Source organism: Chanos chanos, chromosome 10 (assembly GCF_902362185.1).
Source record: "Chanos chanos chromosome 10, fChaCha1.1, whole genome shotgun sequence".
NCBI classification, from domain to species: Eukaryota; Metazoa; Chordata; class Actinopteri; order Gonorynchiformes; family Chanidae; genus Chanos; species Chanos chanos.
The window spans coordinates 9,120,360-9,136,459 of record NC_044504.1 but is presented as its reverse complement, the minus strand read 5'-3'; the positions used below and the strand labels follow the sequence as shown (position 1 = coordinate 9,136,459).

Here is a 16,100-nt window from a genome sequence, read left to right as displayed (position 1 = left end):
TTTCACTGTCCGTTTTCTTTTGACATTAATCTGAAGCAGCAGTCTTTCATTTCATCCTTATCACCTTTTCCCGCCCTGATGAACTGGGGAATGAGGATTGGACTATAATCAGTCATAATCTTTGTCAGAGGTACAAAAGCATTGTGTCAGTGTCACATTACTAGTTTTAAACCAATATCTTGATCTGGAATGTACAACAAAACATGTTCATGGGAAAACTACAACTATAGAGTTTGGATTTGTACAAGCTAAAGCTATTCAGCAACAGGAAACAGATTGGTAAAGAATCATTCGATTCAGTACCAAGTGAAGCAGTATGAATCGCGATTGTTATGTTCATGAAAACTCAAATAAACACGAACAGGAAACTAATTGGACTAACAATTGTTTGTGAATTTCATCTTAGTAATGAAAACTAGGAAACTGAGGGCGTCCAAACGAATACCGCCAAATGCCACTCCTGTTCAAAGTTCACTGGATTTATTGTAATAGTACAAGGCACCACAGTTCAACAGAATGTATCCAAGTAATTGCTGGGGGTTTAAGGTCAAGTTGTCTGTTTGTTTATTTAATCATAGTCGAAAGAGGTAATCTATTTGCATTTGAGAGAAACAAATAAACTTTTGTGCATGCGTGTGTGGGGGTGTATAAATATACACGTATACATCATTTTCAGTCGTTTCTGGAGAAGCACATTATTTTTCACACCTGGTAGGCTACGGAAAAAGACCACTCTGTTCCTTCTGTTTTGCAACCCGGGGCGGAGCAAAGACGTTTCCAACTCCCGGATGGTCGTTGCGTAAACGGATACACATACAAGCGTGCAAGTCTTCAGACAAGGACAACGGAACGTCATCGTTTACAGACCAGCATACTTTTGGAGAAAGAAAATTTTACCTCAGATCAACCACCACAATGACTTCAACGGGTCTGGAAAATTTACGAAAGACTGGGGCGGGTAAAGCAATCGCTGTGCTGACAAGCGGAGGAGATGCCCAAGGTACCGCGCTTCGCAACACTGAAAAAATATTTTTGCGTACCTCTAGTACACCACGGAATTACAGGAAAAAAGATAACACCGATAACAGTTATGATAGTCGTAACATAACACGGCAGTGTTATAGTTTGAATGGCAGATTTAGTTGTAAGCATCCGCGTGCATTGCATTGTCAATTTTTCTTGGACGAAATCCGGAAGTTTGTGCAGTAGCCCACCGCAAAGATAGTAGCAAATACATTTGTCAAATACTGATATTCTGTTGTCTCACAAACAAATGTAGATAACATATTACGGTTGTGCCAGTTCTGACTTACACGAACACCTCTTTAGGCCTATCATACCCTTGATCTAGCATAAAATTACCTTAAATATATGTATAATTGCAACTTAACTTTAGGCAACTTTTGCTGTGAATGTTATGCCCTAATGCCATCTACTCAACAGTCCACGAGTAACATACGTGAGAACTACCCACAGGTCAACTGTCACGTTAAATGTCAGTGGGTGTGTCCCATTGTACGTGCCACTTTACCATAATCACTCATCGTTCACTAAACTAACGAAAGACGAATAACCACATCGGATTTCTTGTAGGCAGATCTTTGTTTTAACGTGTAGTTTTCCCTACAGTCATCAGTAATTCAACAGTAATTCAAATGGCAGAAGAAAAACTATTTAGGACAATATGTAACCGTGACTGTGCCTAACCTAAAGGGCTGTAATGGTAAAGGGCGAGAAATAAAAACAGGCGACATATATATATATATATATATATGTACACGGTAAAATGTGTAAGATGTTCGCTCTGACCCCTCTCAGGTATGAATGCAGCTGTCCGTGCAGTGACTCGGATGGGTATATGTGTTGGAGCCAAGGTGTATCTTATTCACGAGGTACTTTTATACTAACTGATTGTTATCTTCCGCACTTTGGCAATAGAGGGATGACAAAGGTTATGAACGCTACTCGCTCTGCATTTTCTCATTGCAGTTGCGATGTTATTATACGTATTTAGATTATTTATGTAAGTTAGAATTGGATCTGTATGTACGTACTCCGAGTTCGTGATTTGGTGTTCCTGTGAACTTCCTCAGGGTTATCAGGGACTCGTAGATGGAGGTGACAACATCAAGCTTGCCCACTGGCACAGTGTAACCAACATTATCCAACTGGTAAGACCACTCAGATGACATTTCATTAGCAAACACAACCATCTGCTACTCACTTCACCAAAGTAATCATAATAGGCTGTCTAATCAAACAAATCCTTATGTGGAACCCCCAGTCAGTCAGAGTCTAAGGCCAAGAGCCACATCTCATAATAAGTATCATTTGCTTTCTGTGTAGACAAAGGGGTTTTGTGGGTGAGAGTATATTCCTAACAGGACAGTAATTTGTTATTAAATTAAATTCAATATTTTAATTGAAATTGTACTTTCTTTCACTCATGAAAGTTTATGTTTAGATGAATACTGGGCTCAAAAACATGAAGCAGCATAATATGTCTTGTCAGAGCAACTGTGTGGTGTCTAATTTTACAAAATTAGTATCTAGTAATGGATTCCATTTCTTTCTTTCTTCCTCTGTATATTTTCTATATATATATGTTCTATATTTTTTTCTCTTCCTGTCTGTCCAGTTTTGGTTCTAAACTGGTAAGGTCTCATTGCATGTGATGTAGTGCTAATCTTAGCTGTTGGAAAAAAAATACTCATCGTAGTTTATTTTTTGAAAGACGTTGTTTTTGCTGAGGTTGTTTTTTTGTTTTGTTTTGGGGTTTTTTTGCACAGTGTTTATTTCTTCTCTGAAACGGTTTCACTGTGGCATCTGTGGTTTGTGAAAATTATTTGAAATGTTGTTTGTCTAATACTGTACACTTGTGCTGTTCCTTTACCAACCTGTGATGCTCGACATACAGGATAGAAATCTTGATCTTGAATTGTGCTGTGGTTTGTGTTTTTAACCTGCCATGACCATACACATTGCTGCCATGGTCCTATCGTAATAGATGTAGTGTCTGTGCTTGTTTGGATTTACTATTTCAGTAAGGAGTCGGTAGACCAAAGCTTAATGTCCTCTTTTCTTCGTATAATTTCTAAAGAGCTTTGCCCTTGTAGTATTTGTTTGTTGATGCTCTCCTCCTGATATGCCCTCCTCTCCTTTGAACATCATTGATTTCTGTTGTTTTCTAGCTTTTTTTCTGCTGAAATGCTCTGGTTTGAATTCCGCTCCATGCTGCTACTCCCATTATATCGCGATCATTAAAATGAAAAGTGTAGCGTTACCAGTCAGAGTGGTCTAAATGCATGGACGTACTGGCTGAGTCTTGCAATAGCAAGCATTTTGCAGGTCCTTGCGTTTGCCACACACGTTGTCCCATTTTAGTGCGATGAATGGGAATGCTTTAGTGACGTCATTCTAACCTGCTTAATATGAACACAGCTTCTTGTTGGGGTTCTGCCCTCGGTCATTTTGATGTTGGTTCTCTTACAGGGAGGAACTGTTATTGGTAGTGCGCGGTGCAAGGCCTTCACCACGCGTGAGGGTCGTTTATCTGCTGCTTTTAACCTGGTAAAACGTGGCATCACTAACCTGTGTGTATGCGGCGGAGATGGAAGCCTCACAGGAGCAAACATCTTCCGTAGCGAGTGGAGCGGACTGCTCGCTGAGCTGGTGGAGAAAGGTCAGAGGATGAGTCCTGTTTAAAACTTTTGTAATCTTCACTGTTCTTACATCATATCCCTTTTGGTCATTTAGAATTTGAAATTTTGTTCATAAGAAAAAAAAAATCTTTAGTTTAAAGTGCTTTCCAAAAGATTTGGTGTGTTATCTTTTGTCTCTGTATCTTTTTGACACAGAAACATAATTTCACAGAAAATTGTCTAGAAAAAAAAAAGAAACATCTGTCATTTCTTGTCATTCCACACGACAGGCAGGATCTCAGAGTCTGCTGCAAAGCAGTATGATCACCTGAACATCGTAGGTCTGGTTGGATCTATTGACAATGACTTCTGTGGCACTGACATGACTATCGGAGCTGACTCTGCTCTTCATCGTATCATGGAGATTATTGATGCAATCACCACCACTGCTCAAAGGTACAAGATCAGATCGCTTATCAAAGGGGGGAAAAAAGTCTCATTTTAAAATGTTAAGATTTCATGTTTCAGGTAGTTATTTTTTTTTAACCTTTTTCTAACCTTTCAGATATCGCACAAGCTCTGTTTGCTTAACACAAGAGCTCTTTTATGCAGATTTTCACATATTTTCTCAGATACTACTGACAGATAACAAACAATTTCACTTAATAAAGCTGCTAGCCAGGTTTATAAGCCAGTAAGGAGTAATCCCCCAGTAGCGGGAATCATATGGACAAGTGGAATTGTACCAAAAACGATCTCCTGTCATGTGATTCAGGGGGTTGTTGCATAACACCCTTTGAAACGATGTTCAGAGCAAAGAGGGGGCAGTATATCCTGCACATGACTTCCTGTCTGTTGTTCAAGCATTCTTGCCTAAACACGTCCCGTCTCACCTGAGCATGCTCCGAGATTTTTTTCCTTTGTGCTGCAAATGTTGACTATAGAAGGCTCCTCTTTATGAAACATGTCCCCTAGTGGCGGTGACTAGTCTAAATTAATTCTAAATGCAATATGATATATATCTGAGGGAAAATCAGAGAAATCACAGATACTGACACCGTACATATTGTTATGTGTTCCTTGACCAAAAATGTCCGTTGGTGTCAAAACTCTTCCAAACGATCACTTGAAATGACGTCGAATGTTAAGGCTTGGGGTTTAAAATTACTGTGGAATTTCACCCTCCCCCTTTGTACTTCCTTTTCTGAATGCACACAGTTGGCACTGACTGAGGTGATCTTGATTTCACGATCCGTCCTCTGCCTAGAAGGTTTTGCGTATAACCCTTAACCTCTTGGTCAAGCGGCTTTGGTGCGGATGTGTAATCCCTCTGTACACAGATGTCATCCTTGAGGGAGACTGTCGTCTGGAAGATAGAAATACAGCCAATATTGTTTTCATCACTGATGAAAATTTTAGATTCTTCATTATGCACCTTCTTGGCCAACCTCTGTGGTTGTTCTGCTTTTACTGCAGCCAGTTCCTTGTCAGTGTTTTGACATAAGGTGTTGTCTGGCTCAATTTTGTTTTTGCATCACTCCATTTAAGGCATCAGCTAGAGTGAGAAAGACCTGAGCTATGCTTTTCTGTTCTTTGATCAGCTCCTCAATTACACTGAATCTCGAGAGTGACCTTCCTAGAGTCATGTGACTCGTCATTATCCAAGTCGTCATCTAAGACACTTGGATAGACACATCTAGGTTGTTATTCTCTTTGGAAATCGACTGTGACTTCTACCCAACCATCATATAAGACACATAAAGAAATCAGGCAATACTGGTATTGCCCAGACTTCCTTTATGTGTCACAGTTACTTGTGCACGGTTAAACAATCATGTCATATTGTTCTCATTCATTTCAATCATATATAATTAATTTAGTAAATCTGTTTAATTATGTTCTTCATTGTTCTTTATTTGCAGTCACCAGCGCACCTTTGTTTTAGAGGTCATGGGTAGACACTGCGGGTGAGTCACAATCATAATAAATAGGTAAAAAAAAAAAATCCTTTTTATATCTTTTGAGATTTGTGAGCTGTGTGATGTAGAGTTTGTAGGTGAGCTTATTTAATCCAGAACTGTTAGGTCACAGGAGTCTTTTCTGTGTGTTCAGATATTTGGCACTCGTATCTGCCCTGGCCTCTGGAGCTGATTGGCTCTTCATCCCTGAAGCCCCTCCAGAGGAAGGCTGGGAGGAACGGATGTGTGCCCGTCTCGGAGAGGTCTGGCCATATCTGGTCAAGTGCTACACAGATAACATGCTTTACTTCAAACGTCCTTATCTGATTGTGTGTCGTTTTATTTAGAGCCGTAGCAAGGGATCCAGACTCAACGTCATAATCGTTGCTGAAGGGGCAATCAACAAAAACGGAGATCCTATTTCCTCCAACTACATAAAAGACGTAAGCTTTGATCTAATCCTTTAAATATTTGAACTTAAATTCCAGAGAAACATTGTTCAAAGAATGTGTGTCTATTTTGTCTGTTTTGGGGGGTTTTCTTTTTGTACCGCAGTTGGTGGTGGAGAGGCTGGGGTTTGACACCCGGGTGACTGTGCTGGGTCATGTACAGAGAGGAGGTACTCCCTCTGCCTTTGACAGAGTGCTGGTAAGAATGATCAACTCTCAGTCTCTTTTGTTTGTGTTGAACTGGATTTCTGTAGATCCTCACGGTTTGCCGGTCTTTTTAACTGCTAACGTAATAAGCCATTGTCCATCTAATTCTCCATCATAGAGCAGTAAGCTGGGTGTGGAGGCGGTGGTTGCCCTGATGGAGGCTGTACCTGACACTCCGGCCTGCGTTATTGGCCAGGCGGGGAACCAGATCGTGCGGCTGCCCCTCATGGAAGCTGTGGAGCTGGTTAGTCCAGGTCTAAATAGACCCATACTGAATCTTTAATCCCCTCTCCAACCTGCTAAAACTAGGTGAGCAGATATCCACATTTTTGTTTCAGCTCAATGAGGCAATATGTAATGTTTCCTTGTTTTTAGACTAAGGAGGTACAAAAAGCCATGAATGAGAAAAGATTTCAGGAAGCCATCCAGCTGCGTGGGAGGTGCGTTCTCTTTTGTCGCTTTTCCATGCCTCTGTCGTCTGATGACCAGTCTTTTAGTCTGTGTGTGTGTGCGTCTGTTATAATTCTCATATTTTATAATGCTCTATGATAACAGATAGAAATATTGCTTCTAGGAGCTTTGAAAACAACTGGAATATTTACAAGTTACTGGCCCACCAGAAACCTGCTCAGTCTGAGGTAATAGTCTTATGATTATCGAAGATTTTCTTAACCCGTGTTAGATTATGACACTAAGGCCTGACAACACAGGTCAGCATGTGCTGCGCAATGTTTCATCTTGTATTTTGCCTGTAATGGCTGTGAACAGTAACAGTCAACTGATTATGAATAACGAATGTAATTTTGCTTTTGAGTAATATGCTTGGCTTTAACCAACAATGAAAACAGTTTTACCTAAAATCCATATCGACATGGTGAGGGATGTTTGCCATTCGCTATTCTCTCTCTGCCTCCTTCTCTCAGAGTGGATACTCTATGGCCATTCTGAATGTGGGAGCTCCGGCGGCTGGCATGAACGCTGCTGTGAGATCTGCAGTAAGAGTTGGACTGGCAGCCGGACACAAAGTCTACATGGTTAATGATGGTTTTGAAGGGCTCGCCAATGCAGAGGTAAACCCTTATAATTTTCATGTAATTGGAAATGTTATTATCACAGTCTCACAGACCAACTAAGATGCAGTCATACAATTGCTGTCCAACTCGCTCTTTCTTTTTAGTCACATTATTTCAGGCTTTAGACAGTAAACGTCACTAAAACATGACATCACTTTTCCTTTCTATTGGAAGATTAATGAGGTGTCATGGCACAGTGTGGCTGGCTGGACTGGACAAGGAGGATCTCTGCTTGGGACAAAGCGGTAAGATATTTTACAGCGTATGCATCACATGTATGCGAATGAGGTGATCCGGTTTGAACGTGTCTTTTGTCTATATCTGTTGCTGCTTTGTTCCCATTTTTGTCTTGTTTTTGCCTGTTGGTCATTATAGTGTTTCTGTGTGTCCTTTTCAGAACTCTTCCCAACACTTGCATGGAGAACATAGTGAAAGTGCTCAATAAGTACAGTATCCAGTCCTTGCTTGTTGTTGGAGGTTTTGAGGTAAGAGTTTCAGCAAAGTTTTTTAATTACACTGATATGTTACACTTCAGTGTGGCTTGTGGTTTGTGGTTTCTGATAAAACACTTTTTTTTTTTTTTTATCTTCATCATCAGCTGAGCTCAAAAATTAATACACTTTATGTTCAGATTATTCATTTAAAATGAATTTCCTCCTCAGGCCTATGAAGGGATTGTGCAGTTGTATGAAGCTAGGGGGCGCTATGACGCGTTGTGCATTCCCACGTGCATGATTCCTGCCACCATAAGCAACAACGTCCCTGGCACGGATTTCAGCCTGGGTGCTGACACTGCAGTCAATGCAGCTATGGAAGTGTGTAACAAAAATCACAAAATATGGCTGGTTGAATCTGACAGTGTTATCTTCTTACTAATCAAGCCTTTCTTTACTGCCTTTCACTCAGAGCTGTGATAAGATCAAACAGTCTGCCTCAGGGACAAAGCGACGGGTGTTTGTAGTGGAAACCATGGGAGGATACTGTGGCTATCTCGCCACCATTACTGGCATTGCCGTTGGAGCAGATGCTGCCTATATCTTTGAGGACCCCTTCAACATACATGACCTCAAGGTGAGACAGATAAAAACAGACAAGAAAAAACTGATGGAGAAATCGAACTTTGACCCATTCGTGATCAGAAAATGTAACAGGACTCTTCAGGTTATCTGTTGAATCGTGATTCTCTTTGATAGACCAATGTGGAACATCTCACAGAGAAGATGAAGAAGGACATTCAGAGAGGCCTGGTCCTGAGGTAACAGAGAACCTGCTTGATATCACTGTCTGTTTGAAGGGCGCTTCTTAAAAACCAGATGCATTTAGTAGAAGTAATAATAAATGTCAGATCCTGTCTCTGCTTCATTAGAGCTAGCGCACATGACTCATAACTGTCCACTTGAAGAAGACACAGTGCTGATACAGCCCTGATGAGTAATAATGCTGTTGTCACCTATAAAAAGAAGGGTTGAGATGAACGCGCTGTCTATATTCATTGCGGATGAATACTGTCTGGGGCTGTTATTCACAATGCGTTTCCTAAGTCTTAGGTTGATGGGTATTTTCTTCACAGGAACGAGAAGTGTCACAAGCACTACACCACTGATTTTATCCATAAACTCTACTCTTCTGAGGGACAGGGTGTGTTTGACTGCAGAGTCAATGTGCTTGGGCATCTCCAGCAGGTAAGGAGTTCATGTAGAACTTTGAGGTGGTAATGTTTAGTTGTTTGTTGAGGGCGTAGCAGATATTTATCCTCTTTCTGACACGTCAGTACACTGAACCAAATTTTTTCTCTTCCGTTCAATTTGCATCAGAACAGGAGGCCTTGGGTCTTTTGTCTTCATTCTTTTTTGATACAAATAAGAGTACTGCACTGTACAGGTCAATAGAACGGTGCACTGAACCTATTAAACCTGTATTTTGATGCTTCTGTCATTACCTCTAGTCTCTAATATTATTACTTTGATATGTTCCCTCAGGGAGGAGCGCCCTCGCCCTTTGACAGGAATTTTGGTACAAAGTTGGGTGTGAGAGCAGTGCAGTGGCTGACGGAAAAGATGACTGACACATTCAGACAAGGTAGGGGAGAACATGTCGGTGCTGAATGCCTTAGTCAGACAGCATCAGAATGGCAGAGGTTGTGAAGTAAATATCTCTGTTCCTATCTCACATATCAGGTCGTGTGTTCGCCAATGCACCTGACACAGCCTGTGTTCTTGGTATGAACAAGAAAACGCTGTCCTTCAGTCCAGTGACTGAGCTTAAGGCTCAAACTGACTTTGAGTGAGTAATGCATCTTGTTCATGAATATGCTCAAATATGACAGTTATGACCTATGATGAATACCTCCATTGCAGAGGGCATAAAGCATGCAAAAAAATCTATTTCTCGAGAGATTAATTTGGTGGGATTTTTTTATAGTTGTAAATGTGGTGCCCTCTTGTCCTTGGTGATAATTTAAAGTCTTACTTTATTTTCTTAACGTGTACTTGCAGACATAGAATGCCCAAAGTGCAGTGGTGGCTGAACCTGCGTCTGATGCTGAAGATGTTGGCCAGGTACCAAACCTGCTTCGACGAGTATGTGACCGGAGAAATCGAACACGTGACGCGTCGTTCCCTCAGCATAGATACTGGGTTTTAAGGATTATCCCTAGAAGTTAAACACGCTGGATTCAGGCCATATTTATCCATCCTGCCTGCTCTTTGCACTAGAGCAGTAGAATTCGATCTGATAACCGACAGAAGATTAATCTTTGCCTGAGCCTGTTATCCCTTCACTTTAATGTATTTAAGGGACAAAGATATATAGTCTCTTACGAATGACACACTGTGCTGTGTAGAATATACACTCCATCCAGTATATATACTCATCGTCCACTTTATTAGAAACAGCTACCTTGGACCTACATTCACAGGCCACTTTATGAGCTGTGCCTATACCTGTCAGGTTCACTTGTTGTACAGTAGGTAGGTACAGGGTAGGTGATTCTAATGAATTTGATAGTGACTAAACAGTATATGTGGTTTTATTTCACAAATTTGTGCACATATAAATTTGAAAACAAAGTGTACACACACAATATTTATGTTATTATCTGATTTCAAATCAGGTTTTGTCCTTATTTGAGAGGCTTTAAATTGGTGGTATAACTGCTGGCTTCTAGTGAATTGTTCTGAGTGATGTGTCCATGCAGTGTTGTCTGTGTAAAAAAGCAGCTGTTAGTGTTGTTTGCTTTTCAATACTCCCACATGTTCTTGCCCCCCCAACTGAGAAAAGCTCCATCAATATTACTGTTATTTTACCATAAAAAATGTACCTTAAAAATGTACTTCTGAGAGCAAGTCTCCTGTCTGCTCTTTTGCCTATGAATATTGTCCACTGAATGTTATTATGACTTTGAATGTGATGTGACTCATCCAATGACAAGCCATCAGCATTTATATATTGTCCCTCTGTGACTGTGAACAGATATAGTATTTCTCTTATTAAACTTATTATTGAACTCTTATCATTCATAGACATTCAATGCAACACTCCAGTGTATAAAATACCTGTGACCCCTGTGCCATCATGACTGAGATTGTATCTGAAAGTAATACAACAATCAAATAAATCCTGCCATCTTAAATCAGAGGGTTTTCTTTTACTGGAGAATGAGATGGGAAGCAAGGAGCATAACAGTAATGAAATGACCCGAAAATCAACATTTTATAATATGTCTGAACAGAAGGTCAAAGGTAACTTATATTGCCACATCAGAAAAACAGTATTTTAAGTTAAACACTGTCATTTTACAGTTGCTGCCAAAAACATCTTCACAAAGAGGAACTGATTTAATAGCTGTATTGTAAACTGCTCTGCACAAACAATACTGCCCATTTTTCAGCTGCATGTTAAATTTGTCCCTGCTGTTGAGAATAGGAAAGATATTCTAATGTGTAATGCCTCAAAAACTATTGGGCCAATCTCAGGCATAAATAAAAGCAAATACTTACGTAGTAACTTTCACACATGTTAAGTTATGCAACCATTACTTGTTTGAATCAAACAAAACAATTCAATGCATTTGGAAAAAAAACCCACCAGGGAACGCCAAGCTAAAATTTTCCAAAGTTAAAGGAAAATGGGAAATCGTCGCTGCTTCCTCCTTTCCCTTGTTCAGCTGAGGGTGGCTGTGGGCTCTTTGAGGAGAAGGAGAAGTGAAATTCTTCCTCAGGCTGACACTCTGCCTGATCAAAGGGAAAGCCTGGAGAACAGAGCCAAAGGTAAAAAAACAAAACCAAAGAAAAACACTGCACTCCAAATTACGTGGATTTCAAAATGAAAACATAGGGTTTCTTATTATAGAACATAGCCTACCTGAGAATTTTGGTCCTGGAGATTTCTATGAAGAGGACAATACATTCCATAATTAAAGTTATAGCCTTATATGGAAATAACATATGCACAAACACTTTTTCTTTCAGTTATATATACCTCATCACTGAAGTAGGAGCTTGTGAAAGTGAAAGGTGGATCCTGAGAAAAATAAATATCATCATGTTAAAAAAAAAAAAAAGATTTTCAGAGCACATGGAAAGGTATGAGGTTTGTTTTGATTTGTTTGCTCCTTACCTCCCCTTGGGCTGAACCAATGTCAAAGCCACAGTCAAAGCCTGAGAAAGCAGGTGTGTTTGGATCAGAGTTGACTGAGAAAACAAAACCTGGTGACCTGGTCCCAGAACCCTCTGGACAAGCAGGTGAGTTAGTGGGACTACTGTGGACCAGGGGATGTGAAACACAAGGTTGGTTAAAATCGGTGAAACAATGCCAACCAGAGAGACAGACAGAAGGTGTATAGTATTACATACTGTGTATAGTATTGTATCTCTACATTGTCCCTTTCAGCCAGTTCTTGCCAACTCAGAGTACCTCATGTATATGTGAATGCATCAAACAAACCCATACCCCTCTGAAAAGGTTATCTTGGTTTTTCTCTTTTCATACCTGCTTTTAACACTCTTTTAGAAGGCAGACCAGCTTAATACGTGTCCACTCTCTAATAGTGGAACAGTGTAAACATAAAGTAAGTTAATTTATGTTTTTCACTTCATGGCTCACTTAAAACGGACCGACTTTAGTTCTTTTCAAGAGGAAAATAAGGGAAAACTGCCCGAGGGAACTGTCTTTGTTTCCCATACATTTTCATCATTCACTCACAAGCTGTTAAGCGTGGGTGTTTGTATGGCAGGAGTTCACCCTATTAAATCTGGTTCTAGTCTAATTGTTGTCTTTCAGTGTGTTGTGAATGCGTCATACTTCAGTGAGAATGTTGGCGTGTTCAGTGCAGCCTTCATTCTGGCAGGGGAAGACTGAAAGCAAGCTGCTCCCTCCATATTTTCCCCCTCGTTAATACCGACTGTTGTCTGCTCCAGCTCTTCAGCTTCCATCCCCTTTAACTCCTGCCCTAAAACCTTTGACTCACCAGAAATGTTCACATTGCCTTCCTGTGTGGAAAATGAAAACTTGCAAGAGATCAGTGTGTTATTACAAATATAAATGGGTAAGGCATGCACTGAGTGGTTCAGGTAATGACTGATGATGTGTGGAATTTCTACTGAGCAATGCTATGAACTTTTTTCCTTCTTCAAAATGATGAACATCCTTTGATTTAAACCATACCAGCTCAATGGCCTCCTCTGCTTCTTTCTGATGGGACATCAGCGTTTGCTCTGCAGGGAAAATGTAAACGCCATTGGAAATCAATATGACGTCCTGATAAAATTACACCAGCTCCATTTCAATGCAATGGTACTGCGCATTTTCAGTCCTAAATATTTTTTCACATAGCAGTTTGATTTGGTGTCATTATAATCATACTGGGTCAAATTCAATCAGAAATCTACGTAAAAAAGTATATGTTTCTGTAACAGTGACTGTAGCAAAAAGTTTATCAACTATTATTAATGTGATATATTTGTAAGACAGACACAAAACATGTTCATAATACTTTCTCATTTCTGGTTTAGTCCATAGAGCTCAGCCATTTGTGCCCATTTGAGATGCACCGGACACATTCCTACCATCTGTTTTATCCTGAGTCTCCACAGCAACCTCCTCCTCCATGATACTGTCATTGTCTCTGTTCTGTGGTAACATAAACTGAAAGTCAGAGATTTTTCAGTCAATGTCTGTGCATGACTACAATTCTGCCTCAGGACATTCATCAACGGTGACAAATGTGAGACACAATATAAGGGTTCAGGTCTGATGGATGGATGAGAGAACAGCTGGGTGTGACTGTAGCTCCACCTTCAGGCTGAGCAGTGGAATGCACAGAAAAATCGTAAGAGGAGCAAATGATAGCCTACTAAAATAATCCTGACGCATGACATGCATGTATTCCGTAAAAGTGTTTGAAAAGAGCCATTGAAGTATACTGCCTGCTTAGGAGACATATCCTACTTTATTTACGAACGGGTTATTTACTTAAGCTCAAAATACAACAGGAAGGTGTACCTGTGGTTGGATGTCTTGGCGGGGTGATATGTTTGACTGACTATTCTCCTCATTCAGTAAAACTGTCTGATCATGTGACTCTGCAAACTCCAGACTGAGGCTGAAAGACAAGAAAATGGGAGTCAGAGTTTATATGCGTGCCACCCACTCTCCCATTCATAAAAAAAAAATTGAATGAAAATTGTAATTACCTGTCTGATGCATCTGCTGTGTGTGAAGAAGCATCATGCTCACCTAATAAAAGCAGTTATATGGTAAGCTAGACTTAGGCAGGCTGAAAGACAAATCAAAGTCTGGGTTTTGAGTTACCTTGTGAAGCGTTCAGCGCTTTCTCTTTCACTATGATTTGCTCTTCGTTGGCTCTAATCCTTTGTTCAGTCTCTTCATTCTCTGCCTGAATTTTCACCAGTTTTTTAGCGAGTGGATGTTGACAGTAGTGTTCTTTGTACCGTAGAAAAACTTTCTGATAGTCCTGAATTCTTTCCTGGTACATCTTCCTTCGAAAAGAAATAGCAAAATCTGTTACACTGCTGGAATTAGTGCTTTATTAATGATCTTTGCAAGAGCATCAGTATCTCTTTTCAATATTGCACAGGTCAAGCCATTGCCATAATGAGATTCACTTACATGTCTTGATTAAATCTGTTTTGTCTCCTCTCAAGTTCTCCCTCCAGTGTTTTTCTACACTGAAGCAAAAGACTACTCGTTCCTCTGAGACTGGAGATATAGAAGATGAATACTTCAATCTGAATTTTGCAGTGATGCAAGATAGCATAATGTACCAGAGTTGCAGTTCATTCTTGAGTGACACTTACCTTTTAGTGTTATCTGTATAAAACTTGATAGTGTTTTGTTTTTGTATAATTTCTTCATTAAGTCTCTCGATACTCTTTTGGGATTCCTCTTTGGATGTTTTCCACTCTTGTATGTTGGCTATGTACACTTGTGAATGAATAATAGTAGCATTCATGAGAAAAAAAAATGCTGCACGGCACCATTAGCCTTACATATTGGTCTGACACGATACAGCATTTCTGAATATCTAACATACAAGTGGATTTAATCAATCCACATAAGCAGGGGTGAAACGAAAAGTACAACCACAATAACTGAACAGTAGGCCATGCTTTGAACTCACGCACTTTGAATCTGCTGTGTCAAGTCATCTTTCGTTTGAGACAATTCCCGGGTCTGTAGTGCTGTAGTGTTACAGAGATCTTGATGATTAGCGGCCTAACTTTAAACTGACTTCGAAATTCGTTACGAGCTAGTTACGGCATTATCTTAATTGCAACTTGTTTACCACAAGTTTGACAGCTGGTTAAAACATCATTTAACCAAGAGGAGCAACACCAAGTAGAACAGTGAGGGAACTTGCCTAATTGCAGCAAAAGACTGTCCAGATTTGCCAAAATATTTTCCTCGTCCATTGTAAAAGGACTCCCTACTAGCACATATGAAACGACTCGATGATACGTTAACGGACACTTGCTGTCTGTTACCACGTAGTAAATCGAGCTGTTAAAACCCTGACACGCTGGAAGCAACAGTAGGCCTAACTATCTACCTAGAAATTCAAGTGAACGTGAACTAGTCAACTGGTTATAATAAACAATAGGATCTAAACCATTTGAAAGTTTGACCATGTAACAGCCTGTATCTGTACGATACAGTGTCTAAAAACGGTATTACCCTGGTGTTAAAAAACAATATAACTGTTAAACAGTTCTGAAACAAGCGGGGCTAACTAGATATTCGCACGAGCGCATGTTCCGTTAAACTATCGCTCCTTTTTTAAACCTTGTTCTAATCTGTCTAAGCAAAAAAAAAAAAATCGTTTTCCGATACTTTACACTATACCAGGCTATTCTGGGCGTTAATCTTCATACACTAACTGACATATAACATCTACAATACAAATTACACTTACTCAAACCTATTGCAAACAATCCCGATAAATTATATCTGTACAAACAAACAAACAAACTGCATGCTTCAAAGTAGGAAAACTAGAGAATTCTCTGGAGGTATGTGACGCGTTGATGATGTTATAAGTCAAGACAGCTTGTCTGACCACAACATCATTCACATATTTTGAGCTACGAAAACCACTCGATTTCCATAGTACACAAACACTCACGCTACATTAAATCCTCAATTTAAATCCCCACTAAGCTGAACGCAGCCCCTGTCTTCATATGATTGGGTAGGACAGAGGTTGGAGATATAATGGGCGGGGTGAAATATTCTGGAATACAAGGCGCATCTGCA

The 16,100-nt window shown here is 40.0% G+C and overlaps 1 protein-coding gene across 1 annotated transcript; it reads left to right on the top strand.

Moving 5' to 3' along the window:
* The first annotated feature begins 915 nt into the window (after positions 1-915).
* On the top strand, positions 916-9,971 carry LOC115822092 (ATP-dependent 6-phosphofructokinase, liver type-like). The gene is made up of 22 exons (XM_030785751.1): positions 916-1,000; positions 1,819-1,892; positions 2,094-2,171; positions 3,493-3,682; positions 3,932-4,097; positions 5,564-5,608; positions 5,754-5,862; positions 5,947-6,042; positions 6,155-6,247; positions 6,374-6,499; positions 6,631-6,695; positions 6,830-6,893; positions 7,179-7,325; positions 7,503-7,573; positions 7,726-7,813; positions 7,991-8,143; positions 8,235-8,399; positions 8,522-8,583; positions 8,899-9,010; positions 9,308-9,407; positions 9,506-9,611; positions 9,824-9,971. Exons 1-22 carry the CDS (start codon positions 916-918, stop codon positions 9,969-9,971), a joined length of 2,343 nt encoding a protein of 780 aa, XP_030641611.1.
* Positions 9,972-16,100: the final 6,129 nt, after the last annotated feature.